At 42.1% G+C, this 26,434-nt stretch overlaps 10 protein-coding genes across 16 annotated transcripts; 7 read left to right on the top strand and 3 right to left on the bottom strand.

Moving 5' to 3' along the window:
* Position 1: 1 nt before the first annotated feature.
* On the bottom strand, positions 2-1,224 carry LOC108034271 (proteasome subunit alpha type-1). Its single transcript, XM_017109133.2, has 3 exons — positions 1,068-1,224; positions 373-1,008; positions 2-311 (listed from the first exon to the last, which is right to left on the bottom strand). The coding sequence occupies exons 1-3, from the start codon at positions 1,068-1,070 to the stop codon at positions 99-101; spliced, it is 852 nt and encodes a 283-aa protein (XP_016964622.1). The 5' UTR covers positions 1,071-1,224; the 3' UTR covers positions 2-98.
* A 104-nt stretch (positions 1,225-1,328) lies between these two features.
* LOC108034240 (NPC intracellular cholesterol transporter 1) lies at positions 1,329-8,889 on the top strand. Of its 3 annotated transcripts, none has more exons than XM_017109102.3 (12): positions 1,329-1,477; positions 3,839-3,955; positions 4,343-4,513; positions 4,567-4,723; positions 4,798-4,874; positions 4,933-5,151; positions 5,209-5,389; positions 5,619-5,938; positions 5,997-6,287; positions 6,349-7,741; positions 7,798-8,664; positions 8,720-8,889. In XM_017109102.3, the coding sequence occupies exons 1-12, from the start codon at positions 1,349-1,351 to the stop codon at positions 8,803-8,805; spliced, it is 4,008 nt and encodes a 1,335-aa protein (XP_016964591.2). In that variant the 5' UTR covers positions 1,329-1,348; the 3' UTR covers positions 8,806-8,889. The 3 variants fall into 3 exon arrangements, with proteins under 3 accessions (XP_016964591.2, XP_016964583.2, XP_016964599.1); XM_017109094.3 differs by having other exon boundaries at positions 1,330-1,477; positions 5,209-5,401; XM_017109110.3 differs by lacking the exon at positions 1,329-1,477 and adding an exon at positions 1,500-1,659 and having other exon boundaries at positions 5,209-5,401.
* A 132-nt stretch (positions 8,890-9,021) lies between these two features.
* On the bottom strand, positions 9,022-11,617 carry LOC108034261 (ATP-dependent RNA helicase DHX33). The gene is made up of 5 exons (XM_017109122.2): positions 11,488-11,617; positions 10,526-11,394; positions 10,339-10,414; positions 9,494-10,276; positions 9,022-9,431 (listed from the first exon to the last, which is right to left on the bottom strand). The coding sequence occupies exons 2-5, from the start codon at positions 11,368-11,370 to the stop codon at positions 9,048-9,050; spliced, it is 2,088 nt and encodes a 695-aa protein (XP_016964611.1). The 5' UTR covers positions 11,371-11,394; positions 11,488-11,617; the 3' UTR covers positions 9,022-9,047.
* Positions 11,618-12,065: 448 nt separating this feature from the next.
* Positions 12,066-12,835, top strand: LOC108035267 (uncharacterized). The gene is made up of 2 exons (XM_017110828.3): positions 12,066-12,507; positions 12,572-12,835. The coding sequence occupies exons 1-2, from the start codon at positions 12,129-12,131 to the stop codon at positions 12,742-12,744; spliced, it is 552 nt and encodes a 183-aa protein (XP_016966317.1). The 5' UTR covers positions 12,066-12,128; the 3' UTR covers positions 12,745-12,835.
* Positions 12,836-13,040: 205 nt separating this feature from the next.
* On the top strand, positions 13,041-15,719 carry LOC108035253 (alpha-N-acetylgalactosaminidase). 3 transcript variants are annotated; one of them, XM_017110807.3, is made up of 6 exons: positions 13,041-13,328; positions 13,940-14,097; positions 14,148-14,322; positions 14,621-15,052; positions 15,114-15,476; positions 15,529-15,719. In XM_017110807.3, the coding sequence occupies exons 2-6, from the start codon at positions 13,946-13,948 to the stop codon at positions 15,646-15,648; spliced, it is 1,242 nt and encodes a 413-aa protein (XP_016966296.1). In that variant the 5' UTR covers positions 13,041-13,328; positions 13,940-13,945; the 3' UTR covers positions 15,649-15,719. The 3 variants fall into 3 exon arrangements, with proteins under 3 accessions (XP_016966296.1, XP_016966306.1, XP_050740841.1); XM_017110817.3 differs by lacking the exon at positions 13,041-13,328 and adding an exon at positions 13,360-13,422; XM_050884884.1 differs by lacking the exon at positions 13,041-13,328 and adding an exon at positions 13,425-13,534.
* Positions 15,720-16,017: 298 nt separating this feature from the next.
* On the top strand, positions 16,018-17,046 carry LOC108035035 (serine protease grass). Its single transcript, XM_017110384.3, has 4 exons — positions 16,018-16,240; positions 16,303-16,345; positions 16,403-16,581; positions 16,640-17,046. Exons 1-4 carry the CDS (start codon positions 16,018-16,020, stop codon positions 17,044-17,046), a joined length of 852 nt encoding a protein of 283 aa, XP_016965873.3.
* Positions 17,047-17,641: 595 nt separating this feature from the next.
* On the top strand, positions 17,642-19,872 carry LOC127010626 (sorting nexin-17). The gene has a single exon (XM_050884882.1). The coding sequence runs from the start codon at positions 17,846-17,848 to the stop codon at positions 19,295-19,297; it is 1,452 nt and encodes a 483-aa protein (XP_050740839.1). The 5' UTR covers positions 17,642-17,845; the 3' UTR covers positions 19,298-19,872.
* A 466-nt stretch (positions 19,873-20,338) lies between these two features.
* On the top strand, positions 20,339-22,716 carry LOC108034819 (MAPK regulated corepressor interacting protein 2). Its single transcript, XM_017109900.3, has 3 exons — positions 20,339-20,485; positions 21,239-21,506; positions 22,214-22,716. The coding sequence occupies exons 1-3, from the start codon at positions 20,469-20,471 to the stop codon at positions 22,361-22,363; spliced, it is 435 nt and encodes a 144-aa protein (XP_016965389.1). The 5' UTR covers positions 20,339-20,468; the 3' UTR covers positions 22,364-22,716.
* A 568-nt stretch (positions 22,717-23,284) lies between these two features.
* Positions 23,285-24,429, bottom strand: LOC108034811 (60S ribosomal protein L7). The gene is made up of 3 exons (XM_017109859.2): positions 24,282-24,429; positions 23,902-24,200; positions 23,285-23,840 (listed from the first exon to the last, which is right to left on the bottom strand). Exons 2-3 carry the CDS (start codon positions 24,198-24,200, stop codon positions 23,381-23,383), a joined length of 759 nt encoding a protein of 252 aa, XP_016965348.1. The 5' UTR covers positions 24,282-24,429; the 3' UTR covers positions 23,285-23,380.
* Positions 24,430-24,447: 18 nt separating this feature from the next.
* LOC108034818 (RIP-like protein) lies at positions 24,448-26,289 on the top strand. 3 transcript variants are annotated; one of them, XM_050884887.1, is made up of 4 exons: positions 24,448-24,527; positions 24,864-25,091; positions 25,151-25,216; positions 25,281-26,289. In XM_050884887.1, exons 2-4 carry the CDS (start codon positions 24,969-24,971, stop codon positions 25,683-25,685), a joined length of 594 nt encoding a protein of 197 aa, XP_050740844.1. In that variant the 5' UTR covers positions 24,448-24,527; positions 24,864-24,968; the 3' UTR covers positions 25,686-26,289. The 3 variants fall into 3 exon arrangements, 2 of the variants coding, with proteins under 2 accessions (XP_050740844.1, XP_016965363.1); XM_017109874.3 differs by having other exon boundaries at positions 24,502-24,527; positions 24,964-25,091; XR_007763353.1 differs by lacking the exon at positions 24,448-24,527 and having other exon boundaries at positions 24,865-25,091; positions 25,281-25,760; positions 25,838-26,289.
* Positions 26,290-26,434: the final 145 nt, after the last annotated feature.

The raw sequence follows: 26,434 nt of genomic DNA, 5'->3' as shown, positions 1-26,434 counted from the left end.
GTCCGTGTTAAGATCTATGCAAATGCAAGAACAATTTTATTGTATCCTTCAATCTTACATTCGTAAAGGTTAAGGTGATTTTATACCCAAGCAATAACCTAAGGACGCTGCTCGGTGGCAACCAGGACTTCTGGGTCGCGTGGTCCGACATCTGATTGGTCTGAGGTGGATGGGCGGTCGTCGTCGTCGTCGTTCCTCGGCGGGTCAGCTGGAGCGCCCCGCTCCTTGGCCATCTTAAGATACTTGTCGTTCTCCTCGCTCGAAAGGATTTTGAAGGGCTGATTCTTGCCGACGATGGCCACAGTGATGTTCTGAAAGAGGCGAGAGTTAAGGGTCATGTCTACACCATCACGCAATGTCCAATAGGCTTACAAACTGGCCGCTGTTCTCTTTGCTTTGATGCTCGTCTGTGGGCAGGGTGCCGAGAATGGCCAGTATTCCGTGACAGATGATCTCATCGTTGGAGCTGTCCAAGAACGTGCCCAGGTTACGCTCCAAGTAGGTGCGTGCACTCTGCGAACGCGATCCAATCGAATTGGCCTTGCAATTGAAAAAGTTCGCCGATGGCGTGACCTGATAGATGTGCGGCCCCTTCTCATCGTAGCCGGCGACCAGCAGGCCCACGCCATACGGACGGCGGTCGTAGCGCTGAGTGGTGGTCTGCATCTTGTTGCCCAGGTTCGTGATCAGTCGGGACACCGGGTAGGTCGAGTCGTACGAGTGCTTGTAGTTGAGGCACTCGGAGCGCAAGTACCGGCTCAGGACACGGGCGTCGGCCGTGATCCCGGCAATGGAGATGCCCAGGTGATCGTCAATGGGTATGATCTTGCGCTGGGTGGCCGACAGCTCCGAGGTGGGCTTGCACAGGGCAACGAGCACAGCGGTTTCTTTATTTTTCAGGCCCACAGTCGCGGTTCCGAGCTTCACGGCCTCCATGGCGTACTCCACCTGGTGCAGGCGGCCCTGCGGACTCCACACCGTAACATCGCTGTCGTATTGGTTGCGAAACTGGAAGGCCAGGGTGAGTTAGTTACAAAATATTACTGCTATTTGCAATAAACAATTACCATGACTCTGGAAATAAATGCCGCTGAGCTCAATGATGACAAGTAGAAATGCACGATAGTTAGTTATGGCCCGGCGATCAAACAAACAGTGTATCGATAGGCGGGCAGGACTTGGCACAAATTGGGAACAATGGGAATGACTATCGGTTTGCGGTCATTAAAATACCGCGCTCGCTGTTCGGTATTATTGTGCTCGACGTAAGCCAACGTAAGATTTGTGCTTTGCTCTACGGAGAGAGCGAAAAATGTGGCAGCAGCCGCCTGAAAGAAAAACACCCCGAATGCTACCCAGAAAAATACCAACACAAAAAGTTACCGTTCCGTTATTAAATAGTGAATTGAACAAAGCAAACGTTGAGGAAAAGCAGAGTGTTTACATTTTAATTGCATATTTCGGTGGTTTTCACTCGGTTAGTAGCTCCAAACTTGGCCCGAGGGGTATTCGAGTGACTCACGCGACCCTCTACGCCGCACAGTTGCCCGAGTCGCGAGTGCTTGCCGAATTGCATAGCTGGAAAAGAGAAATCCCAGCTCGGGCTTCGAGCATAGGACGGTGTAATTGAATTAAGTGTAGATCCTATACTTATCTAAGGTGACTTCATAGAACTGCAGGCACGCACACAGCGAAGCACGGGCCAGGAGAACAAAGAAAACACTTTTATTGGCTCGGCGCAGGGCGAATGCTTACAATTAACGATTTCTGAGTGGGTGATAGCATAGTATACTGTGTTGCCCGCCCTTCGACGCTGTCGCTATCTCCTGTGACATCCGCTCAAGAACAAGATACATGTATGCCCGAGCCCAGAAAAAATAAATAATACATAGGGAGCGGATTCGCACAGCGGATCCGAGAAGTTCGATTTGCTGATTGTGTGTTCCCGACTTACCGATGCGGTGGCTCGATTTGCATACGACAGTGGAAAAAGGCAACCGAGGCAGTCTTCGATTTCCCCAGAAAGCATAATGGAGTTGCCCCCTCCATCTCCTGGCAACTAGTTGCATCATCACTTTCACAGCGGCCACAGCACATACACACGCCGAAAGCCAGTTGCCGACAATGAGTTTAAGCGCGAAATTTAACGTACCAATGTCAAAGGCCGAGACTCCCCTGAAATCTTATATTTCTGTAGCAAATGGTTCCGATGGTCCTCCAAAGTCTCGCCATCTATTATCATAGGGTCACTATTATTGAACTATTTTTGATGGGTTCTAAATTTGTTGTGCTTGGGGAAAAGGCAGTGCACCATCAGCACTTTAAGGAGCTTTTATTTCTCACGAGTTTTTTAATTCCTTTGAGTTTTCCTAAGGGTTTTTCAAACACAGTGATAAGCCCAACTTCTTTTTATTTTTGATGTAATATGAGGTCTTAAAATAAGTAGTTCTTCGGCTTAAGAATTTGCTTTTCTTATCATTACGCTATTCAAATTCAAGTACAATGTTCGATTCTTGAAAACCTCTTTAGAATTAAAGAAATGTATCGTTCTAATGATAAAATTTTTTTTGTCGACCAAATTTTTATTTTTTGAGATAAGAAAACTATTTAGCAAAATATAAAAAAAAAACTTTGCCAATACTAGTAAAATTCGTATGTACAAAGAGTGTATGTTGCTCAAAAAAGTTCACCCTCCTAAAACCGTATATCACAGATTATTGAGGAATTTCTGAAGTTCAGAGCTTTTAAGAGTACCTATTTCTTTAAGAAAATTTGATAAGCACATATACCGGCACAGAGCCCAGCCCTTTAAATAACCGAAGTAACTCAAAAACTTGTAGTTCCTTATAAGAACACCTATTCATAATTTTAAAAATTCAGATCTACAAAGAACTCCGTAAAGCATAGCATAACAATTTTCGTATTTTCACTCCCTTTTATATTCTTACGAAGTGAAATAGTATTGTTTAAAATTCTTCAATATATATGCATACATACTGCGATAAAAATAAATGAATTTCGATCACGATGCAAGAACACACTCATTGCTCGGTTAAATAAATAACGCTCACTGATTGGAAAAAATCCACATGAGGCAAAAAATCACGAGGCAAAAAGATGCCCCTCACGGAAATATACTATATATATTATATAAAGACTATATATTATTATTATTTGTTTATAAAAATGATGTTTTCTAAAGTAAATGGTATGTGTTCTTCATCAGTATAATAATTTATTTACTTTATTACTTTACTTTATTTTCATTTGAAGCTCTAAAAGTAGTTGCTAGTCTTTGAGTCAGGTTCCCTTTCATGGCAAAAAAAAAACAAGATAGATAGCATAATTTTACCAATAAAGGAATAAATAGTAAGAGTCGAAGTAGGCATTACTCTTTGTTGTGGGATATTTTGCTAATTATCGGAAAATGTTTTAGAGGGTGGAGGGAAAAGGCAATTATCACAACAAAAAAAACGCACCCACCCGTATAATATAGATATGTACACTTCGCTCGATTACACGAAAACCACTTCAACTGAATAGTTACTGAAGTGTGGCAATAAATCTGTTTATCATTAGGCTTCTGCGGTAGCAATTCTATTACACGGAATTCTGCTTATCAACGAGTTGCAAGTGATTCAGCAGACTTGACTGATTCGTTGCGAGAATAAATACAGATATCGGTTGCGAGAATAAATGTTTACTTAATGCGATCGAAAACGGTTTCTTTTGCCTTTTGGACACATTTGCATTCGAGAAATCTGAAGCCTCAGCCTTTAGGGATATCAACGATGATGATGTCAATAAGTGCTGTACTCAATAAACTTTGTTCTTGCAGATATGCTATTGTGATAGGATGAGTTCAAGGACCCCACCCACACTCAGGAGTACTCCTTTTGGAGTACACATCCTCTTTGCAGCAGTACTCTTCACGTTAATTCAATCATCGAAACAGGTAACTATCACTTTGCTTTTATTTCATATGATTATAATATAAATTTATTAGGTTGGCTACGGCATATAGAAAATCAGCATTAGAATCAGCCTTGAAATTGGCATAGACTCTGCTGGCTTTACGTCATCTGTGCATATGAAATTTTAAAAGCGCGTGAGGGAGTCAAAACAGATGCAAGCCAATTAAAAATTTATTATAATAGCCCCAAGATGGCGGGGATGGCGTTCTTAACTCAGAAAGTAAAATTTTAACTAAACAAAGGGGTCAGAAAAATGGTTCAGGTTCTCCAGGCTACTAGAGTTGGTCTAGAAATAACATTTCAAAGTTTTACTAATAGTAAATATATTTTTTTAACATTATTAACTAATTCTTGTTTGCCTTTTTAAGGACTGCGTTTGGTATGGTGTGTGCAACACCAATACTTTCGGCCACAGTCAAAATTGTCCCTACAATGGATCGGCCATAGAAATGCCCGAGGAAGGACTGGACTTGCTGAGAGCACGATGTGGCTATCTGCTGGACAACAATGAAAAACAATTTTGCTGCGACAAAAATCAGGTATGAGTAGTTAGTTGTGCAGTAAATCCCTAATTAATGTGCTTCCCCTGCAGGTTGAAATTTTAAATAAAAACGTACAGTTGGCCGGTCATATTCTGGACCGCTGTCCATCCTGCATGGAGAACTTGGTTCGTCACATCTGCCAGTTCACCTGCTCTCCAAAGCAATCGGATTTTATGCATGTGGTGGCCACGGAAAAGAATAAAGCGGGTAAATAGAACATTACCTATAATAATAAAAAATATATATTTTTACAAGTAAATAACAAAAAACACTTTTTTAAGGTGTTGAATATGTTAGTTCCGTGGACTTGCATATATCGACGGAGTACATCAACAAGACTTACAAATCGTGCTCTCAGGCAAGTCTAAACTAAATAATAAAAACATATATTTCTTCTAATCATAATCTCTTTTTAGGTTTCTGTACCACAAACAGGTCAATTAGCATTCGATTTGATGTGCGGAGCCTACCCAGCATCTCGCTGTAATCCTACAAAATGGTTTAACTTCATGGGCGATCCCACCAGCCCTTATGTTCCTTTTCAAATAACGTATGTTCAGCATGAGCCCAAGTCGAAGAGCGATCTATTTGTGCCCTTAAACGTGACAACCGTTCCTTGCAACCAGGCGGTTAACGTGAGTTGTACATTTTCTACCACTTTATATAGAATATTATATGGATTTTCGTTGCAGAGCAAAGTGCCTGCGTGCTCGTGCTCGGACTGTGAACTGTCCTGTCCTCAGGGACCGCCGGAACCCACGCCTCCAGAGCCATTTAAAATTTTCGGACTCGATGCCTATCTCGTCATTATGGCAGCTGTGTTCATTGTCGGAGTCATAGTATTCCTAATGGGATCGTTTTTGTTTACGCAAGGTTCGTCAATGGGTGAGTCTTACGCATTTAAAATACTCACCAAAAGCACGATTTTGAATGTTAAGGATGAAGTAGCGAGTAGAAACTACGTTTAGTTAAACATCATTGGCATTCATAAGAAAAAAGCGTGCTTTGAATTAAATTCCCCCTTGTCATTGTATCTTTAAAAAATATATATAGTATACTTTTTCGCATTATTTTATTACTTTAATTTTGAACTTCTTTTCAGATGACAACTTTCAAATTGACGGCAATGATGTTTCCGACGAACTGGCTTACAGGGAGAACGACTCATATTTTGAAAAACTGGGCGCGCATACAGAGACCTTCCTGGAGACCATTTTCACGAAATGGGGCACTTTCTTTGCCAGCAATCCAGGCACTATTTTAATTGCCGGAGCTACCTTGGTTGCGGTTCTGGGCTATGGCATAAGCTACATAGAAATAACAACGGATCCGGTGAAGCTTTGGGCGTCCCCGAACTCAAAATCCAGGATTGAAAGGGAGTACTTTGATACGAAATTTTCGCCATTCTATCGGCTTGAACAGGTAAAATATATAATATATATATCAAAACAAATAATTATAATGTAATTCTTTGTTGTAGATAATAATCAAAGCAGTGAACTTGCCCCAAATCGTACACAACACTTCGAATGGCCCCATAACCTTTGGCCCTGTGTTCGAGAAGGACTTCCTTAGTCAAATATTAGATCTTCAGGAGAGCATAAAGGCCATTGATGCTAATGGCACGCAGTTGAAGGACATATGCTTTGCCCCCTTGTCAGATGATGGCAGTGAGATCGATGTGTCAAGATGCGTGGTACAATCGGTCTGGGGTTACTTTTCCGATGACCGCGAAAAGTTGGATGAGAACGATGACGACAATGGGTTTAATGTGAGCTTATAAAATTTAAAAGTTGTTTATAGATTTCTAAGCTATCGTTTGCAACTTGCAGGTCACGTATTTGGACAGCCTCTACGCTTGCATAAGTAATCCCTATTTATGCCTAGCGCCCTATGGTGGCCCTGTGGATCCAGCCATAGCATTTGGAGGTTTCCTACCGCCCGGAGCCCAGTTGACGGGCAGCACGGAATACCAGATGGCCAATGCCTTGATCCTGACATTCCTGGTCAGGAATCACCACAACAAAACCGATTTGGAGCCCGCCCTAAAGTGGGAGAAGAAGTTCATTGAGTTTATGACCAACTATACGAACTACAACAAGTCCGAGCACATGGACATAGCCTTCACTTCGGAGAGGTCCATCGAGGACGAGCTGAACAGGGAGTCGCAGTCAGATGTTCTGACCATTCTGGTGTCCTACCTGATTATGTTCCTGTACATAGCCATATCGCTGGGACACGTTAAGGAGTTCAAGAGAGTGTTTATAGATAGTAAAATCACCCTGGGCATTGGCGGTGTCATCATAGTATTAGCCTCAGTGGTCTCCTCCGTTGGCATTTTCGGTTACATCGGCTTGCCGGCCACCCTGATCATTGTGGAAGTGATACCCTTCTTAGTATTAGCCGTCGGCGTGGATAACATTTTCATCCTCGTCCAGACTCACCAGCGCGACCAGCGCAAACCCAATGAGTCGCTGGAGCAGCAAATAGGTCGCATACTCGGTCGTGTTGGCCCCAGTATGCTGCTCACTTCGTTGAGTGAAAGCTTTTGCTTCTTTCTCGGTGGCCTTTCTGACATGCCGGCCGTTAGGGCTTTTGCCCTATACGCGGGCGTAGCCCTTATCATTGACTTTATATTGCAAATAACCTGTTTCGTTAGTTTATTCACTTTAGATACGAAGCGCAAGGAGGAGAATCGCATGGACATTTGTTGTTTCATCAAGGGCAAAAAACCAGATAGCATAGTCAACAACGAGGGACTCTTGTACAAATTTTTCAGTAGTGTCTATGTGCCCTTTTTGATGAAGAAAGTTGTGCGAGCCAGTGTAATGGTGATCTTCTTCGCCTGGCTGTGCTTTAGCATAGCCATTGCGCCCAAAATTGACATTGGACTGGACCAAGAGTTGGCCATGCCCCAGGACAGTTTCGTTCTACACTATTTCCAATCGTTGAACGAGAATCTTAATATAGGCCCGCCGGTTTACTTTGTCCTCAAAGGTGACTTAGCCTATACCAATAGTTCGGATCAGAATCTGATTTGTGCAGGGCAGTATTGCAACGACGACAGCGTTCTCACGCAGATTTACCTAGCCAGTAGGCACTCGAACCAGACCTACATCGCCCGTCCTGCATCCAGTTGGATCGATGATTACTTTGGGTGGACAGCGGCCGCGGAGTCCTGCTGCAAACACAAAAAGAATAGTAGCGACTTTTGTCCCCACGAAGGTTAGTTACCCATAGTTACAACCATAAACTGGTCTATAATACAATGTTTCTTTCAGATACTTCTTGTGTTAAGTGTAATATCACAAAGAACTCTCTGTTACGGCCGGACGCCGCGGACTTTGAAAAATATTTCTCATTTTTCCTCAAGGACAATCCCGACGACTCGTGTGCCAAGGCCGGTCATGCCGCCTATGGTGGGGCGGTTCGGTATTCCTACAGCCATGAAAGACTGAACATTGAGTCGTCGTACTTTATGGCCTATCACACCATCCTAAAATCCTCGGCTGACTACTTTCTGGCTCTAGAGTCAGCTAGGAAGATATCGTCCAATATCACGCAAATGTTGCAGGGCAGATTGATGTCCAACGGAGTTCCTATGGAATCGGCCTTGACGGTCGAAGTGTTCCCCTATTCAGTATTCTATGTGTTTTACGAACAATATCTTACCATGTGGTCGGATACCTTGCAGAGCATGGGTATTTCAGTTCTTTCCATTTTTGTTGTTACATTTATTTTGATGGGCTTCGACGTTCATTCCGCCTTGGTGGTTGTCATAACGATAACCATGATTGTTGTTAACCTGGGAGGCCTAATGTATTATTGGAACATTTCGCTAAATGCTGTTTCGTTAGTTAATCTTGTTATGGCTGTCGGTATATCCGTAGAGTTCTGTTCGCACCTAGTGCACAGCTTCGCCACTTCGAAGTCAGTTAGTCAAATCGATCGGGCAGCAGACAGCCTCTCAAAAATGGGTAGTTCCATCTTCTCCGGAATTACGCTTACCAAATTTGCGGGCATTCTGGTGCTAGCCTTTGCGAAGAGTCAGATATTCCAAGTGTTTTATTTCCGCATGTATTTAGGCATTGTAGTCATTGGGGCGGCGCATGGCCTGATCTTTCTCCCGGTTCTGTTAAGTTATATTGGTGAGTAAATATCAACCATAATAGTAATGTGATTATTGACCTATTTTATTTGCAGGGGCTCCTGTAAGTAATGCTAGATTAAGGTACCATAGCCGGGCTGCTGCTGCTGAACACGAGACAGCGTTAGCGGGAATTCTATAAATCAATCCCATAGTCGTATTGTAATAATCTCAAAAATATTTTAAATGTTAACTGGTTAAGGTATAATAAATATAAACAAACGAATGTCGGGCTTTACATATATTTTTTGTTACATTTATTGTTATTTTCTCACACTCTAAATAAAGAAGACTCGAATACCAAAGAAAATGTAAGACTTATTTCTCTCTCACCCTGAATAATATGGCAATCACAGTGTATTTTCAACAGCTTTGTACTTTATTTCATCTGGATGGTATATTTTTAACAAACGGCACAATTTCCTGGATCCATTCAATGGATATCTCAGTGACTTGGCGCAGAAATGTTTGTTCCGTCTGCACAATTTCGGTGAAGAGTATGTAGCTAGGCTTGTACTTTCCATGCAGAACACTTGACGGGTGGATTTTGGCCCTGATGTTGCCCGAAACGGTCATGTAGAAACCGTCTCGCTGCAAGACGGCTATGTTTTCAAAGAACCCATTTAAGATGCATTTCTTCAGCATTTCGATGTCATCGGAGCTGTTTAGAGCCAGATGTAGTCGCTCACTTATTTCAGTTAATTGGCGGCGCACATTTCGGGCATAGGTTAAGCTACGCAGATTTAAATAGTTGTCATGGCACCACATCTGAAATGAAAACGAAAATCATTATAATATAATATAAATGGGCATAAGACATCTATTTATACCTTTGGCTTTTCCGTCTTAGAGAATGCATTGAATACATTTAGCAGCGTTAAATGATCGCCATGCTTGGATTGAAACTTAGCATGAGCTAGGGCGGCCATTTCATTTTTGTCGCTATTCGAAACGAAGACGTGATCACTCGATAGGACTGAGACGAGGCTTAGGATCTCCTCCATGCAGCCAAAGGAGGAGGCAGTGAGCAGTAGCTTTGAATATTTCGGATCCAGTGGATACTGCACCATCTGACGACCCAGAGGTGTAATATATGACACGGCACCAACTTTAATAGCTCCCAGCGCCTCTAGACTTTTGTAGGCACTCCTTAGACCCTCTTCGAGGGGAGCGTCTAGGAAGTCGAAATTATTGCAGTCAATATCCAGGGCCAGTAGCTGCAGCACCATTGATGTGGGGTTCGTTCTCAGGATCTCTGGCTGCGTGGCATCGGCAAACGAGTCCATTTCTCTCTTGGTATAAGCCCTGTAGCAGGTTCCGTCCGCATCGCGGCCTGCTCGTCCTGTTCTCTGCCAGGCTTGCGCCTTTGATATTCGAACCGACTTTAGGACATCCAATCCGTCGGCTGTGTTGAAGGATTTCTCTTTCACGAAACCACAATCAATCACACAACGTATGCCGGGTATGGTAATCGAGGTTTCGGCTATGTTTGTGGCCAATATTACTTTCCGGACGTTGGCCGGTGTTGGGACAAAACACTCCAATTGTTTGCCCTGCGATAATTGGGCGTATAACGTAAACACCCGGAGATCCGTAGTTCCACTCATGTCCATCTGAAATAATAGGAAACATTTTTCTTTTATATAGGTACCGTGTTTTATAAGGATGGACTAACCTTGGCAAGCTGGCGAATTTGTTGGGCTAATGATTCAATTTCTTCTTGTCCTGTTAGGAATATCAAAACGTCATGGCTGTAACATTAAATGTTTTGTTTAGTACTTGGGATACAAAAATACAAATGCTGTTTTCCAATGATATAACAATTAGTAAACAGAAAACCCTAACCACACCTTGGAACTTACTTTCTCGGGGTGGTGCGATGAATGTGAAAGAGAGTAACCAGCACGGTGTGAACATAATCCTCGTGCTCCTCCTTGGTGTGCATCACTCGGACGGGATAGGTCCTGCCCTCCAGATACATTCCCTTGCAATTGAAGTACTTTCCGAAATGATCTATATCCATGGTGGCCGAGGTAACAACCACCTTTAGTTTGCCCAGATTTTTCTTCCGCCTCTCTTTCTGCGCATCTTTTACTATACCAAATAACAGATCTGCATTTACTGTACGCTCGTGGGCTTCGTCCAGAATTATCACTGAGTATTTGGTCAATAGTCTATCTTTGATGGACTCGCGCAGCAACACACCGTCGGTGAGAAATCTGATCTTGGTGGCCTTTGAGGTGGCATCCTCGAATCGAACCGTATAGCCCACCGTATCGCCAATGTTTCCCGACAATTCCTGGGCCACTCGACGGGCGATTGTTATGGCCGCCACCCTGCGTGGCTGCGTTATCCCTATCATTCCGTTCATGGCATAACCAGCTTGGAGAAGGAACTGAGGAATTTGGGTGGTCTTTCCCGATCCCGTCTCACTCATGATCAGCACGGTGTCATTCTGTTCCAGCTCCTTGAGGATCCTCTGGCGGCAGTTGAAGACGGGCAACGATCTCTGGTGCTGTTCGATGGAGGTTCTTTTGCTGGTCAGCAGAATGGGTGCTATCTTCTGCTTTATCTGCGGAACTACATGGGGTTTCTTTTCAAGGACAGGACTATTGCCCAGAGCATCGAATTTCCGTTTTATGGAGAACTTTACGGGCGATGGACCCCCTGCATCGCTCTTGCTGGTGGCCAAGTACTTGGACTCCATTATTTACAATCTCGCAGCACGTTTCTGGGTAAAAATGTAGACAAATAGGGACACGTTAAATAAAAGCCAGTAACTACTGTATTTATTTGGATAATGTAATATGCGATGTTCCTTTACCTGTGCCACCTATTTTAAAAGAGTAAAAACAGTCCAATTCCCGAAAATACTTTACAAAAACATCAGACGAGACGGAACGAGCAACAGGCGTGCGAATAAGGGTAGGGTTGTCACATGTCACCGATAATAAATACTGTACAGTATACAGTATTTTTCCAAGAATACCACTGTTGGTTTGGTTTTTGAAAACTTTCAAATCCCTTTTGAATCGGTTAAAAAATTTAGAATTATTTGATGATAGATTAGTATAAAAATAAATAAAATTAATATATATTACACACGACTTAAACAAAGCTGGTTTCTAGTTAAGTTAAATGTTTTTGAATTTTAGGTCACAATTAACTTATTATTTAAAATATAAAGTCATTAATATAGAACAAAATAGAATCTCCAGATCTGCGTAAGATACCTCGATTTCAAACAATAAACACCTCTCTAAAAAAACTACGTTTTTGTGTTTAATTTTAAAAAATGTTATGGGTGTTCAAATATATTTTTTAACACTTCCAGCTATTCAGCGGGAAACTTAAAATCCCGCCAGATTTGTAGTTCTATCATTTCCGGTGAAATAAGGTTCTTACGATTTGGTCACACTGTTTGCAAGAACAATTTATTTTTATTTTTTGGAATTTATTTCAATCATGAAGTCCGAAAAGCTGAAAAGGAACTTTTGGATTTCCGCTGAAATCGAGTGCATGCTGGACCTGATAAAGGAAGTTAATAACTGCCAGGGAGCCCTGTCCACGAGCACCACGCAGTACACATTCATTCAGATCGCCAACCAGATGAAAAAGAGAGGTTTTCCAAACAAGTCCCCCACTCAGATTCGAAGAAAGTGGTTTCAAATGAAGAGTGCCTATCTGTGCTACAAGAAGGGCAACGTTGATCGGCTTTTTCTGATACCCGAGAAATTCCGCAACGTTATCGCCCAGTTTGTAGAGAGCGGTGAAAAAATTGGGCGTTCCAACCTGTCCACCATATCGACAGGAACTCCTCCTGTAGTGCAACAAAGTCAGGAAGGTGAATATCTAAAATACTACAATAATACTTGATCTTTATAGTAAAATGTATATTTGTTTTCCAGTCCTGCCAGAGGAAGACTCCTCCGCCATGGACAGGTTCCTGAATCAAATCCGTAGGAACAACAAAATGATCAACAACGAGTATGTAAAGATGGAGGAATCGCTACAACAATACGAGCAGAAGTGTCAATTCATTCGGGACCGGAATCTTATAAAGCTCATCAATGGTTATTAGTGTTAGTATGTTTTTAGTTCTGTACAAATTAGAATAAGTGTCGTAAGTCTATGATTTTTCTAGCGTAAATAAAATGTATTACGATTTTAAATTGTGAACACTGAACAAGTGCTTTTGAATGTATTTTTAACGCACTGCTTTGCAGAGAGTAACGTTGATGAGCACCCCATCCACCGCCTTAAGGCAACAATCCCCATACCAAAAATACTTAACTCTCAAAATAACTGGTTTTAATTTAAGTGCTCATGTAAATGTGTATATACGATATACGTATCGCGGCATACATAGCCACAGGTGTGTGCTCCCAGGTTCTTGCACTTGCCACATTTGTTATTCCTCAGAATCGAGCATAATCAAAATGACTTTCGAGCACTTTATAATCGATTTAATACTGGATTTTGTGCAAATAACTTGTTGAGCCCACGTTAAACCGAAAAGGCAAACCGATTCAGGCATACAATTTAAAGTATTTAGGCAGCAATCGGAAAAACCAACATAAGGTCTTATTAGCTTTGAGAAACCGGATCAAATGCGGAAAACTGAATTACTTAATTGCGCTGCAAATACACAAGTAGAAATCATTGGTATGTACCACACACATCTGTTCGCAAACTAGTTTGTGTGATTTCTTTTAAGTGTACGTGCGGATAAAAGTGACAACAACTGAATTTGCAGAGAGTGCGTCTATGAACATAACTTTAAAATATATCAGCCCAAACGATTAATTCGATTATCACATTTTAATCAGTGTTTAAAGGCAGCAGGCCAGCGACTGCAGTAGCAGCCTTGTGTGTGTGCATAATGTTATAACACCTTGGTGTGAATTAATTAACATCGCTATTGTTATGTTGTCTTTCTTTGTTGTTATTATGTGGTGTACAGAAGAGTGAGAACAACATCGGTGCTTGGTCTGCTCTTCTACTGACCCAGACCTTTTTCTCTTTTTCTCTCTCTTCAAATTGCCCATTGTTCAACGAACCCGTGAGCCTGGCTTAAACGGCGTTGCCAGACCGCTTACTTTTTATTTGCATTCTGTTTTCATGATATTATAATTACGCAATTATAATATTATAGAATATAGGACTTAGATAAAAATCAAACATAAATTAAACACCTTTTTAGGTCTATATTTTTGAACCAATTTTTTTATATGTTCCTATAATTCTTAATATTCATTTTTAATTTTTTCCTTTAGAAAACAATGTTATATATTGTCTGGATCCTTTTATTGAGTAGCACTCTGTGTAACTGCCTAGACAATGGACTTGCTAAAACACCCCCTATGGGTTGGCTTTCGTGGGAAAGATTTCGTTGCAATACTGACTGCGTAAACGATCCAGATAATTGCATAAGGTAAATACATTTTTACTAAATTAAAAATTGTTAATTTTTTTTTTATTTAGCGAGCAGTTGTTTCAAACCATGACAGATATCGTCGTCGCTGACGGTTATGCCTCGGTGGGCTATGAGTTCATAAATATAGACGATTGCTGGTTAGAAAAGCACCGCAGTCATGATGGAAAATTGGTAGCTGATCGCAAACGGTTTCCTAACGGAATCAAAGCTTTGTCTGACTATGTAAGTGAAAAAAACCTTTTTAAGTTTTTTTAAAAATATTTAAAATTTATTTCGAATAAAATCGAGAAAGAAAGAAAAAAGAAACATTAGTCTGTTTTTTCCTGTGCACCCTTTTTCGTACTGTGACGTCGAAAATACGTTTTTCTTAAGAAAAACAAATCTCTTATCATTGTAAAAATTTAAAAGTAAAGTATAACTACCGGAAATGCCATTGTTTCAATGATTAAAACGCCAAACGTTTCCTGACTTGCCTATTTCCGCCAGCTAAATGTACATGTATGTATGCTCTTTCAATAAGATTCACTCCAGGGGCCTCAAGTTCGGCATATACGAGGACTACGGGAACTATACTTGCGCGGGGTACCCAGGGATTATAGGTTACGAGGATAAGGATGCACTTCAGTTTGCAGAGTGGAATGTGGACTACGTAAAGCTGGATGGCTGCTACGCGCTGCCCTACGACATGGACCGGGGATACTCGACCTTCGGAAGGCTTCTCAACAGCACCGGCAGGGCAATGGTGTACTCCTGCAGCTGGCCCGTGTATCAGATATACGCTGGCATACAGCCCAACTACTCGGCAATCCAGACGCACTGCAACCTCTGGAGAAACTACGACGACATCCAGGACTCCTGGGCGTCTGTCGAGAACATAATCGATTACTATGGCAATAATCAGGATCTGATAGCTCCAAACGCGGGTCCTGGGCATTGGAACGATCCGGATATGGTATGATATATTTATCTTAAACCAGTTTATCTAATTCTGATGGGTTTTACTCGACTTTCAGTTGATTGTTGGTAACTTTGGACTGAGCTATGAGCAGGCAAAAACGCAATTCGCCATTTGGTCCATTCTGGCCGCACCCCTGTTGATGTCGGTGGATCTAAGGACGATTCGACCGCAATTTAAGCATATTTTACAGAACCGAAAAATAATTGCAGTGGACCAGGATCCGCTGGGAATACAAGGAAGGCGCATTTATAAGCATAAGGGCATCGAGATTTGGTCCAGACCTATTGGCCCCCTGTACCAAAACTTTTACTCCTACGCCATTGCCTTTGTCAACCGGAGAACGGACGGAACCCCCTCAGACATATCTGTTACTTTAAAGGAGCTGGGTCTTATAAATTTCTCTGGTTACAGGGTAGAGGTATGGCCTTACACCTTGCTTTGGATCTGTATTCATATAAAGTATCTTTCAGGACCTTTACGAAAATGTCGACTATGGTGTTTTATATCCCAACACTAAGATCAAAGTGAAAGTAAACCCCTCTGGAGTGGTTATGCTTAAGGGAGAAGTTCAGTATCCAGTTGACTTGTAATACAGTTTGTTAAATGAGATTGCCTAACACTAAACGCTACTAATTTGTCAATAAATTTAAATACACCCCTATCCGCGATCTGGCTAGTAATTCTCGTGAAGAATATGCCTTATGGGGTCGGAAAGGTTTCCTTTCATCTGATAGGATAGGATGTAGTATATATAGATCCAGGTATAGCTAGATCCTAAAGAAGAATTTGGCTTATGGGGTCGGAAACATTTCCTTTCATCTGAACCTTTGGCGATACGAGAAACGACTTAAAAATAGGAACTGATAACAACACTACATTTTATTGCTTTTTTTGCCTTAGAAGAAATTCCTATAAAAAGGGTTTGCCTTGCGTTCTTTTAATTCACTCTGCGTAGAAACATGACCATGACGGTCTTCAAAACAGCGGAAATTGTGGCTTCGGCTATACTTTTCCTGTTGATTGCAACTGAAGAAGGATCCGCTTACTTATTTGAACCCAATTGTGGGACAGCGAATATTACTTACAAGATTCCAGGAAAGGCAGATGCTGATATATTCTTGAATCCTTGGATGGTTTTGGTGATCGGCGAGGCAAATTGTGGCGGCTCGCTCATAAATTCTCGTACGTATTTGTGTTTTGTATTGAATATCAGGTTAGTTAAGAAACTATTTACTTTTTCGCAGGTTTTGTTCTGACGGCCGCGCACTGCTTATCCAGTTCACCAATGTGAGGGCAGGAGTTGTATATATTTCTTGGTAGACTTTTCAAATTTTATTTCTGCAGGAAGGCGCGGTTCGGGGATTACGATACTGAGCATTCTGGAGAAGACTGCATGCCATCGGGAGATTGCATACCAAGCGCCTTTGCAATTGATGTCGATAAAAAAATATCTCATGAGGATTACGACAATTTCAAGGCGGACATAGCTCTGCTTCGAATGAGAAGTACGGTGAAATTTTCAGGTAATCATTTGGAATATCCAATAAGGATCTCCTGAACTTAGACCCGTTTCTCTTGCAGAACATGTCCGACCGATTTGCCTGCTTGTCGACGAGCAAGTGGGAACCATTTCACATTTTAACATAACCGGATGGGGTCAAACTAAAGAAGGCGGTAAATTAAGCAGAATACTAAAGACAGGCACTCAAAGTGAAGTGGATAGTACGAAGTGCGCTGGAAGATTTAAGCTATTTAAGACGCAGGTTGATAGTTTCCACATTTGTGCGGGCAGTTCTAATAGCTCCGCCTGCGGTGGCGATTCGGGTGGTCCAATGAGCGCGGTAATAGCTTACCAGGGAACTCTTCGCCATACCCAGTTCGGCATTATCAGCTTTGGGTTAAGGAGTTGTAGAGGACTTGACGTTCACACAAATGTATCTTACTATATGGATTGGATAGTGCATGCTACCAAAACATATTCAGTTTAGAGAAGACGGAGTCGGGGCGCGCAATCTAAAGACAATTATCATCTGTCTTTACATTAGTGTAATTGAAAAACTATTGAAAAACTATTTAATAGCTAATGTTTTTATAAAAAATATAAGAAAACTCAAAAAATGCATGTTTTTATTTCAAAAGTGAAAGCTGAAATTTATAACAGTTTACCCTTTAAATTCAGTTTACACATTAACTATATTTTTAAAAAAAATATTCTATTTGTATTTAGGGTTTTTAACTTTGATCAATTTTCCCTGCGAAAATATTATAAATAACGAAAAAAAAGTGTTATTGTTTAAAAACTTATAATAATTTTATGAATTTATTATTTATGACTATTACAGAAAACAAAAAAGAATAGAGTATTCATGTTTTTATTAAAAAGTGCAAATTTTAAAAGAGTTTAAACTTCGAATTTATTTTCTCCACAAATATTGTAGAAAATTAAAAAAAAGGGTTTAAATGGCTAACAATTTCAACATATATTTTGATTGGAAATGAAAAAAAGGAGCCTAAAATATACATGTTTTTATTTCAAAAGTGAACATTTAAATTTGTAGAAGTCAAATACAGTCGCCATTTTAATTTTTACGGTCTACTAGTTCAAAAGTGGAGTTTACCGTTTTGGTATTTTTTAAGTATGCGCGCACGGTCACACCCGCTGGCAGCAGAAAAGTGAACAATTGAAGCTGAATTAATTGAATTGAGAGCAATTGCTGCGCTAAGCGGAGGAGCAGCTTGGCCATGCACGAGTGAACCGCTGGCCGGGCGCCGACGAACCATAGCAGGATGCACTTTTCCATACCGGACAGCCAGGAGCTGGGCTCCTCGCCCACCTACACGGCGTACAACATACACATCAATGGGAGCCCCCACTGCGTCCTGCGCTACAAACAGCTGCACTCGCTGAACGAGCAGCTGCGCAGGCACTGCGTGGGCGTTCCCCTGCCTCCCTTTCCCCCCAAGCGCCTCCTGCCGCTTACCAATGGGCAACTGGAGGCGCGTCGCAGTTCCCTGGAGCAGTACCTGCAGGCGGTGGGCCAGGACAATCGCCTCGCCCGATCCGCCCATCTGCAGCACTTCCTGCAGCGGGCCCAACTGGTCACGGCTCTGGCCGAGGGCATGGTGGTCAGTGATTGCGAGGAACAGCAGCTGGAGGTGCAGGTCTACACGAATCCTGCGAGCGAACGCATCATTGTCAGCTGCTCGGTGCAGCAGAACGCCAGTGCGCTTCTGAAGAGCGTCTGCCAGGACCTCCAGCTGCCCGACGAGCTGGTGCGCTTCTTCTGCCTGTTCCTAGTGCGGCGCCAGAGGAAATCCGATGAACTGCACCTGGTGCGACGTCTCATGGACTTCGAGTCGCCGTACATAACTCGTCTGCATGCAGAACCCTGCGAGCTGCTGCTCCGTACCTGCTACTGGGACTCGTCTAGAGATGCCAAGCTGATCGGCAACAAGGTGGCCCTGAACCTGCTCTACAACCAGACCGTGGCGGATGTGAACCGCGAGTGGGTGGTCATCTGTTCGCCCGGCGAGGGCCGCCAGTTGAGCAGCCTGCAGATGCAGGGAAGAGCGCGGGAGTACATGGAGCTGGTGCGTCAGTTGCCTTCCTACGGCTGCCTGCAGTTCGATGAGGCGCAGGTGGACTATCCAGAGCCGAATACCATGGCGCTGGTCAGCATTGGCAACAAGGAGTTGGCCCTGCGCACGGCACGTGGCGCCAAGATCTACGAGACCAAGTTCCGGGTGACCAGGATGCGGTCGTGGCGCGTCAGCGTCACCCACAACGCACTGGAGTCGCGGCTGCCGCCCACGCACCTTCAGCTGGCATTCGAGTATCTAATTGGCAAGCAGACACTGCGCTGGATAACCATCAACAGTGGCCAGGCCATGCTGATGTCCGTTTGCCTGCAGGCGATGGTCGACGAACTGTTGCAGCGAAGCGACGGGGGGGCCCATCCCGGCAGTGACGAGGAGCAGGAGCGGACGGCAGTGACCTCGTCCTCATCTACGCCCAGCTCTACGTGCTCCACATCGACATGGGCGTCATCTTCGTGCTCCACGTCCACGGCGCCCACAACGCCGCCTGTTAGGTTTCTGTCCGAGGATTCGGCACCCAGATCCAAGCCCAGGCTGACCACCTCCCGCACATTCGGAGCCGTATTCTTCCGCAACGATGTAGACATTGGATCAAGGGTGGCCAACGAGGCGTTTGAGGGTATCGGAGATGATGACCTATGAATGTGCTAATATAGTGCTTGCCGTGAGTTGCCAAAACGAATGCTCTTTTAGGGGAAAGAGTCGCCAAACTAGTTTAAATGGGATTTGGATTTCCCTCTGCACGCGTAGGTGCACAGGCAGCTCAACACTTTTGACTAAGGTTGAAGATTTTATATGTGTGTAATACAAAGACTTTATTCTCTCTGCTACTTGCAAATGTTACGAAGTCTAGACTAAGGTGTGCGCATCATGGAGGCGCAGAAATGTGTGAAGAAATGAATGCTCAAGATGAATGACACGTTTTACCGTCATTATTTATATCTACATGTTGAATTATTGTAAATGATCTGTAAATTAATATTTGACGATATCTTTTATCTATTTTATCATTTCCTGTATTGTAATATATGTACGTGAAACATTCTTTATTTTAGAGATAGACGAAAAAATATGTTATGCATTTTATAAAAATAAATGTACTGATAACTATGACAAATTGAATGAATAATCCTAACGGATTTTTCAGTGAAAAATATTTATGTACATTCCCTAATCTGTTGACTCACTTCCAAATAAATGACAACAATGTTTTGACCTACGTTTTTTATCCTATTTTTAGTATTAAAAAAAATATAGGCTTTGTTTTTGAGGCAATTCCAATAACATTTACAAATTTAATAGTGTGTTCTGATATTGGCCGGAAATACTCAAAAATAAAACTGTTGAATTATAAATTGCCTTCCACTTGAAAACAATTTATTTTTTAATTTAAATTATAAGATAGATTATAGGCCTATTAGCAACATTAATCTTTCAAATATTCTTTTTAAAATATAACGTAACGTTACGTGAAGGGTATTCCTCTCGGTATGTTTTTATGGTCACAATAAAGGACGGAAAATTATCGATGATCGAAAACCGGATTTTGTTGTTTTTCAATCAAAAAAAGGGCCTTGAGCAATTATTCCAGCTTTTTTTATATTTTAGTGATTCTTAAGAAAAAATAGTACCCATAGTACGTTTTTAAAGATTAAAACAACGACGATGTCAAGTCAACTATCGATTACACATATTAAGGAATATATCGATGTTTTTGCATCTCTAGAGAAAAGATTCGTACGGAATATAAATAACTTTTCGGCAATAAACAAGACTACTTTGGGAGCCTAATTTTACACAAGGACCCGGCAGTATGGATCGCAATAACGGGTAAATTAACGGGACCGCAGGGCGGTAGCGCAAAACGGTTCTTTTGCCGCAATTGCCCTGTGTGCGTCGAACCACAAAAGACAGTGTTTACACACATACGCACATCCACGGGTATATACATGGCACGTCTGTATGTCCGATCTCCCACTTGACACCGTTACTTTTATTTTATTATAATAAAAACGGTATTGTTACAAAATATCAGAGCATTAAGGGGCTTCTACCTTTTGAACGCACTTTATTGATTAGTATTAATCAGTATCTCAATGTTTTAATGATAGTTCAGATATTGGCAAAGGAACCATATTGGTTTTATGCAGGTGATTTTGTGATATTATAATGGTGTACCTTACGAATCTTTAGAGATTGGGAACCTCCCACAATTGTGTTAAAATGTATGCAGTGTTAAATACTATCAATCCCTTCGGGGCTAAGCCGTATAGTATTTATATTGATGCTCAAAAGAAACTTACTTGTTTTCTAAAGATTGCCCGGCTAAAAAGAAAAATACTAGCATACTTTTGGATACCTCTAGAATTCGCCGGACTTCCACTTTTCTAACATATCCTGTAAGAACTACATTTCCCCATGTTTATATTATATTTTAATACTTTTTCTAAAGGTTGTAGCATACTTTTAGATATAGGTCTTTTGTATAAAGGAAAGTCTATACTTCTAGATTGGCTTAAAACTTGCCGGTCTCAACTTATTCTAATATATCCTGTTTTAATATTTTCCCATCCTTCCCCATAGACGCTACCCCTACAACATAAGACGCCAGAACAGCGGACACAATCCGTCGCACAGCTACCATCATCACCACAACAACAACTCGGTGGCGGGGTCGTCTACTTCTCCGGGTTACAGCAATCACAGCGCCGGAAGTTCTCCGTCCGTCGGTGCACACAACAACAGCAACGCGCCTTATGCGACAGCCGCCGGGCAACAACAACAACCACAGAGCCTTCCGATCTCGCAGCACGACGAGCTGATCCGATACATCCGGGAAGCTTGGAACAAGGTAAGGTCCCCGGTATTCGGAACCTGATGACCACCCACTAGTCACCGTGCTTCGCTTTTTGCCCGCGAAAAACAGGGACCGTAGGCAATGAGTCAGTCGTCATTCTCACTTCTAGTTTTGATAACTCTTGTAGGGAAAAACAAAAGAATGTAGAACAAGTAAAATAATGGGATACTTACCACCATTTGATCATTATTTTCGTACCTCTTAAAGCTGTCTAAAATAGATGGTTTTGTGTAGATATAAAACTGGTAATATCATTCATTTACATTCCTTAAAAATAAAGTCTGCTTAGTTAACCATGAAAGAGGTTGGAAAGGTGTCCGAAAGTATGCCAAGATATTTTTATGTTTGAGTTGATAGGTTTTTAAAAGATGTTTAATATCTTTAGATATCTTATGGTCCATTTAATTAAGGTCTCAAACTTTGCATTAAAATTGCAAAATTTCTTAAATAAAACTGGAAGATTGGTAAAAATAGATCAAGAAATGTAAAAATTTTACACAAAATAATTCCTTATATAATTTTTTCATCCGCCCTGACGCCTGAACTAGCCTAAAATGAAAAATATATGAATTCTCCATAGAATATTTAGTGCCACTCTAGTCAATAAACTGATTTAGGATTGTCGACAAAGATAAACCATTGACGATTACGGTCCCTGGCTGAAATTTTCGGTTGCTCTTCATGCTTTGCTCTCTCCCCAGGTCTACGAACAGAGCCCTCATGTTCTCTACTGCAACGAACCTGACAATCAGCTGAAAAACTTCAAGCCATTCGATCTGGAGGAGTACTGGGGCCAGCGCCTGGTGCAGAACATCCATGTGACCACCACGCAGGCTGGGGGACACCAGTAGAAGCGGGAATCTGACAGCGGACAACGGCATGTGCTTCATGTGGTAACAATTAATTAAATTATACATTTAAATGGGTGCCAGCTCCCCCAATTATTGACTAATTTCCATGCAATTGGAATTTACATTTGTGTTTGCCACCTGCTTTGGACTTATATTGTGTGTGTAAAAATTTATTAAAATCCACTGCCAGCTGAAAGGCAACTATTGTATTCAATAAAGCGACGATTGGCTACGATTTTACCCCTTGGCACCCAGAATCTAGCATGCTATCTGCATTTAGTGTTGTGCACTAAGCGCGCTTAAAATTTGACCAGAACAACAATAAACAAACTAGAGCGTAGACAAATTGAAAACCATTTTGTTTGATTTGAGGAGAAAGGCTGGGGGACTACAGAAAAAAATAATTTTAAACAAATTACTTTGGGAATTAGTGCGCCAGAAAGTGAACTTTTTAACAGAAAACTTTTTTAACTAACTAGGTCTGGGTATAAATTGATTTTAGTAATTCACTACCACTCGATAAGCAACAATTCCTTTTTGTTTTGCTTTTATTTTTGAAGAAACTTTGATAGAATTCAAGAATTTCATGGATAAATGATAATATTCCAATGTCAAGGAACATTTTCCTATTACTACTACTTTCAAGATCTTGGCAAAAAATCCGGAAAATGTGTTCCACATTAAATGGCAGATTTAAAAGAAAGTTCAATGTATTTCTTTTGAAGTTTTAGTCTTCTTAAAATGAAGCTAGAAGTTTATATGCTAATGTAATTAATTGGGAATGCAACCGGCTCTTTGTAACAAAACCCGATTGGTTCACTCGAGAATTAAAATCCAACTGCCAACAGGAATCCTTCACATAGTTACCACATCACCTCCTTGAACCGAAAACACTGCGTTTTTGTACTGAACGGCAACTCGTGGGTTTATAAAAGTAACTTTTATTTCTCTCACTGCTTACATCGTACCGCTGCTGTTGTTGTTGTTGATTCAGCACGTGGAATATGTTCACATCCCTTAGACCATCTTGCGCAGCAGACGGTTGATCTGGTCCTCGCGGTTTCCGAAGTCTCCGCCGTTGACATAATGGTTGGCCTTCTTGCGCCAGCCGCCGGTGGGCGTGTTGAGCTTGAAGGGCCACAGGAAGTTGGAGGCGTACTTGAAGTTGGGGCCGACGGTGAAGATCTCGTGGACGAGATCCTCGACGCACTGAATCTGGTGGGCCTGGCGCAGCTTGCGCTCGATGACAAAGTTGTCGGTGATGGGCACACGCTGGCGGTTGTGCTTGACGAAACCGCGCTTGTAGATCAACTCCCGCACGGACTTGAGGTTCGGGTAACCCCAGGTGATGTAGGGCTCGGCGATGCGGAGCATGTTGATGGTGGCCTTGTTCAGCTTGATGAACACACCGTTGTTGATCTGCCTCAGGCGGAACAGCTGCAGGACCTTACGCACCTTGGGCGCCACCTTGTTGATACTAAGGGAGGAACGAGTTTAGAACAGCTGGAGGGGATTGCTAGGGCTTATGCTTCACTCACCCGCGGATACGGACCACAAAGGCCAGCTTGGCCTCGGCGGGCACGTAGAACTGGTTGCGCTTCTTGGCCAGGCGGCGCAGCTTGATCTCGCGCTGCTCGGCCTTAATGTACTCGTTCTGGTACTTCTCGGCGCGCACCAGGTTCTCCTTCTTGCGCAGGGCAATCACGGCGGCCTTCTTGAGGCGACGTTTCGAATCGGCCACCCGCTTCGAGATTTGTTTCTTGCTGAACTTCAGCTTCGATTCCGGCACAGCGGGCAGCTTTTTCGCTGCTGGCTTCTTGGCGACCGGAGCAGGCATCTGTGGGCGGCACAAAACGGTGTCATTTGAGCGGTTTCCTTGCGGTTTCGGGTGTATTTTTATTGAAAATATCGCACTAACCTTTTACTAGTCACTGCACACGCTGGTAAAAGAAAGGGAAAGAAAGACCGGAAACGTGCTATACGCCATCCAAGAGCTGTCAGTTTGGGCCGGTGCAACCCTGCGTTCAGTGTTGCAAGGTGTGGGAGAGAACGTGTCACGCGGTATTTTGGCAGGCGGTCACACTGGCGGGCTGGCAGTGTTATCGAAGAAGTGCCATCTCTAGCGGCCATCAACAGGAGATTGCGCGGAATTTCGGGAATTAAGGTAGGTTTTTTGATTATTATGGCTTGCCTTTAACAATCACAGTGTTTTGAGTGGTTTACGGGTGAGTTCAGACTGGCCTGGTACTTATAATGCATTGGAGTAACGAGTTTTATAGCGGTATTCGGGTTTTCAGGGCTTAACTTACTTGTTCCAAATTTGCAATTGTTAAAATGTTAGCATTTTGAGTAATATCTAATGGATATATAGTGCTATTAACAATATTTAACTATTTTTTAGTAATTAATGACTTTCCAGTATTAACGAGAAACATTCAGTAAGAATTGAATTGTTCATGTAATTATTCCCTGATTATTTTAACTCTTCAATATATTCCAGAGTATTTTTATAGATCCACACTTCCTAATCGAAACCCCACCTAATTGACGCCACTGACTTGTCCAGTCAAAAGCCAAACAGTTTTACCACAAATTACTAGATAAAATGAATTCCACGCAAAGCCCAGTTTACCACACTTCCGTGGAGCAGAAGCGCCATGCTCAAGATGTGGCCAAAAGGCAGCGCATGGGAATGCAAATGCCCAGGCTGCGTGAAATGCTGCGAGAGGTAAAAACCATAGTAAACCCCCTAAGAACACCTAATACCATCTCTTGTAACCCTCATAGAAGTACCGCAAGCGCATTATAGAGACCCGCAATAAGTGCACGGACGCCAATCGCGAAATACAACTGGTAATCCAAGGGATTCCCAAAGATGCACCCATAAATAACCCTCTATTCTTCCCCTTCTTTGCAGTCGGAACTCAGGGACATCCTAAGGCTGGAGCTCAGCGAGTTGGAAAAGGATGTGGAGCTGGAGCAGCTCATCCTAGAGGAACTACTTGCCGATGTGAACGAGTGGTATGCCCTGGGTGAAAAGAACCTGGAAACCCTATACGTTGAGCCGGATGAAAAGCCAAGAGATGTCCTGTGCCCAGTTTGCCAGATAAAAAGCCTAAGACGCCACAAAGCTGGCTTCAATTGCGAGTGCGGCATCCAGTTTGAGCACTCTGCCAATATGGAGCAGCTGCAGGTACTCCTACAACAGCAAATCGCCAACCACGAGCTCAACTGCACCCAGGCTCTACGATTCTTCATCGAGCCCTCTTCGGGACACCTATACAACATGTGCGGCAGCTGCGACTACTTTTCGTCTGTTTAGTACATGCTTGCACCTTGTTTTTGAAACGCTGGTTGTGTCAAGTATACGATCTTATATGTTAATTCATTTTTTTAGGTAGGGTAAGCAAATGCAAAACCATTTTTGTTGTTCTGATAGAGATTTGAACTTCTTAAGTCTTTTATTCTTATCAGCTCATACTACCAGTGACCTACAATCTGTGGGCGCTCTCATTTAATTTGGAAGAGATGATAATATATGAAGAAACTTGAAGTTCGTTCTTATGGCAGTGATATTCGTAGTAATATTTTCTAATAGGAAATTACAAATATTTATCTAATAAGAGTTCCTCTAATGTTACCTAACTCTTCTTTCCAATAGAAATTCAAGCAGTCTTATATTCTATGAGGTTCATTCTTATTATGGAGATACGTTCTCATTTCTGATAAATGATAAATTAATAATTAGGCTTTTGAGTTACTCTATAACCTTGATGATTTTGTAAAATATTATAATCATTTATTGTTTGTTTTTGATTGTCACTGAAATAAGAGCTACAAAACATATACCTAAGACCTGAAATATTTATGATAACAATGTTTGAATGCACCTATATATATGAATAATAATCTTTAATTGATGAAAACCTTGGTTTATCCCGAGACGATCTAGCAAAGTATATGGGTCGCTGGTATCAGTGGTCGGCAACCCCATTCCAAGACCCAGCCGATGTGGGAAGAGCTTTTCCCCATCGCGCACGTGCGCGATCTCCCAGAAGATCAGTGCAATAT

The sequence above is a fragment of the Drosophila biarmipes genome, chromosome 2L, assembly GCF_025231255.1.
Source record: "Drosophila biarmipes strain raj3 chromosome 2L, RU_DBia_V1.1, whole genome shotgun sequence".
NCBI lineage: Eukaryota > Metazoa > Arthropoda > Insecta > Diptera > Drosophilidae > Drosophila > Drosophila biarmipes.
The sequence above is the reverse complement of the archived record's forward strand: the minus strand, read 5'-3'. Positions and strand labels throughout refer to the sequence as shown.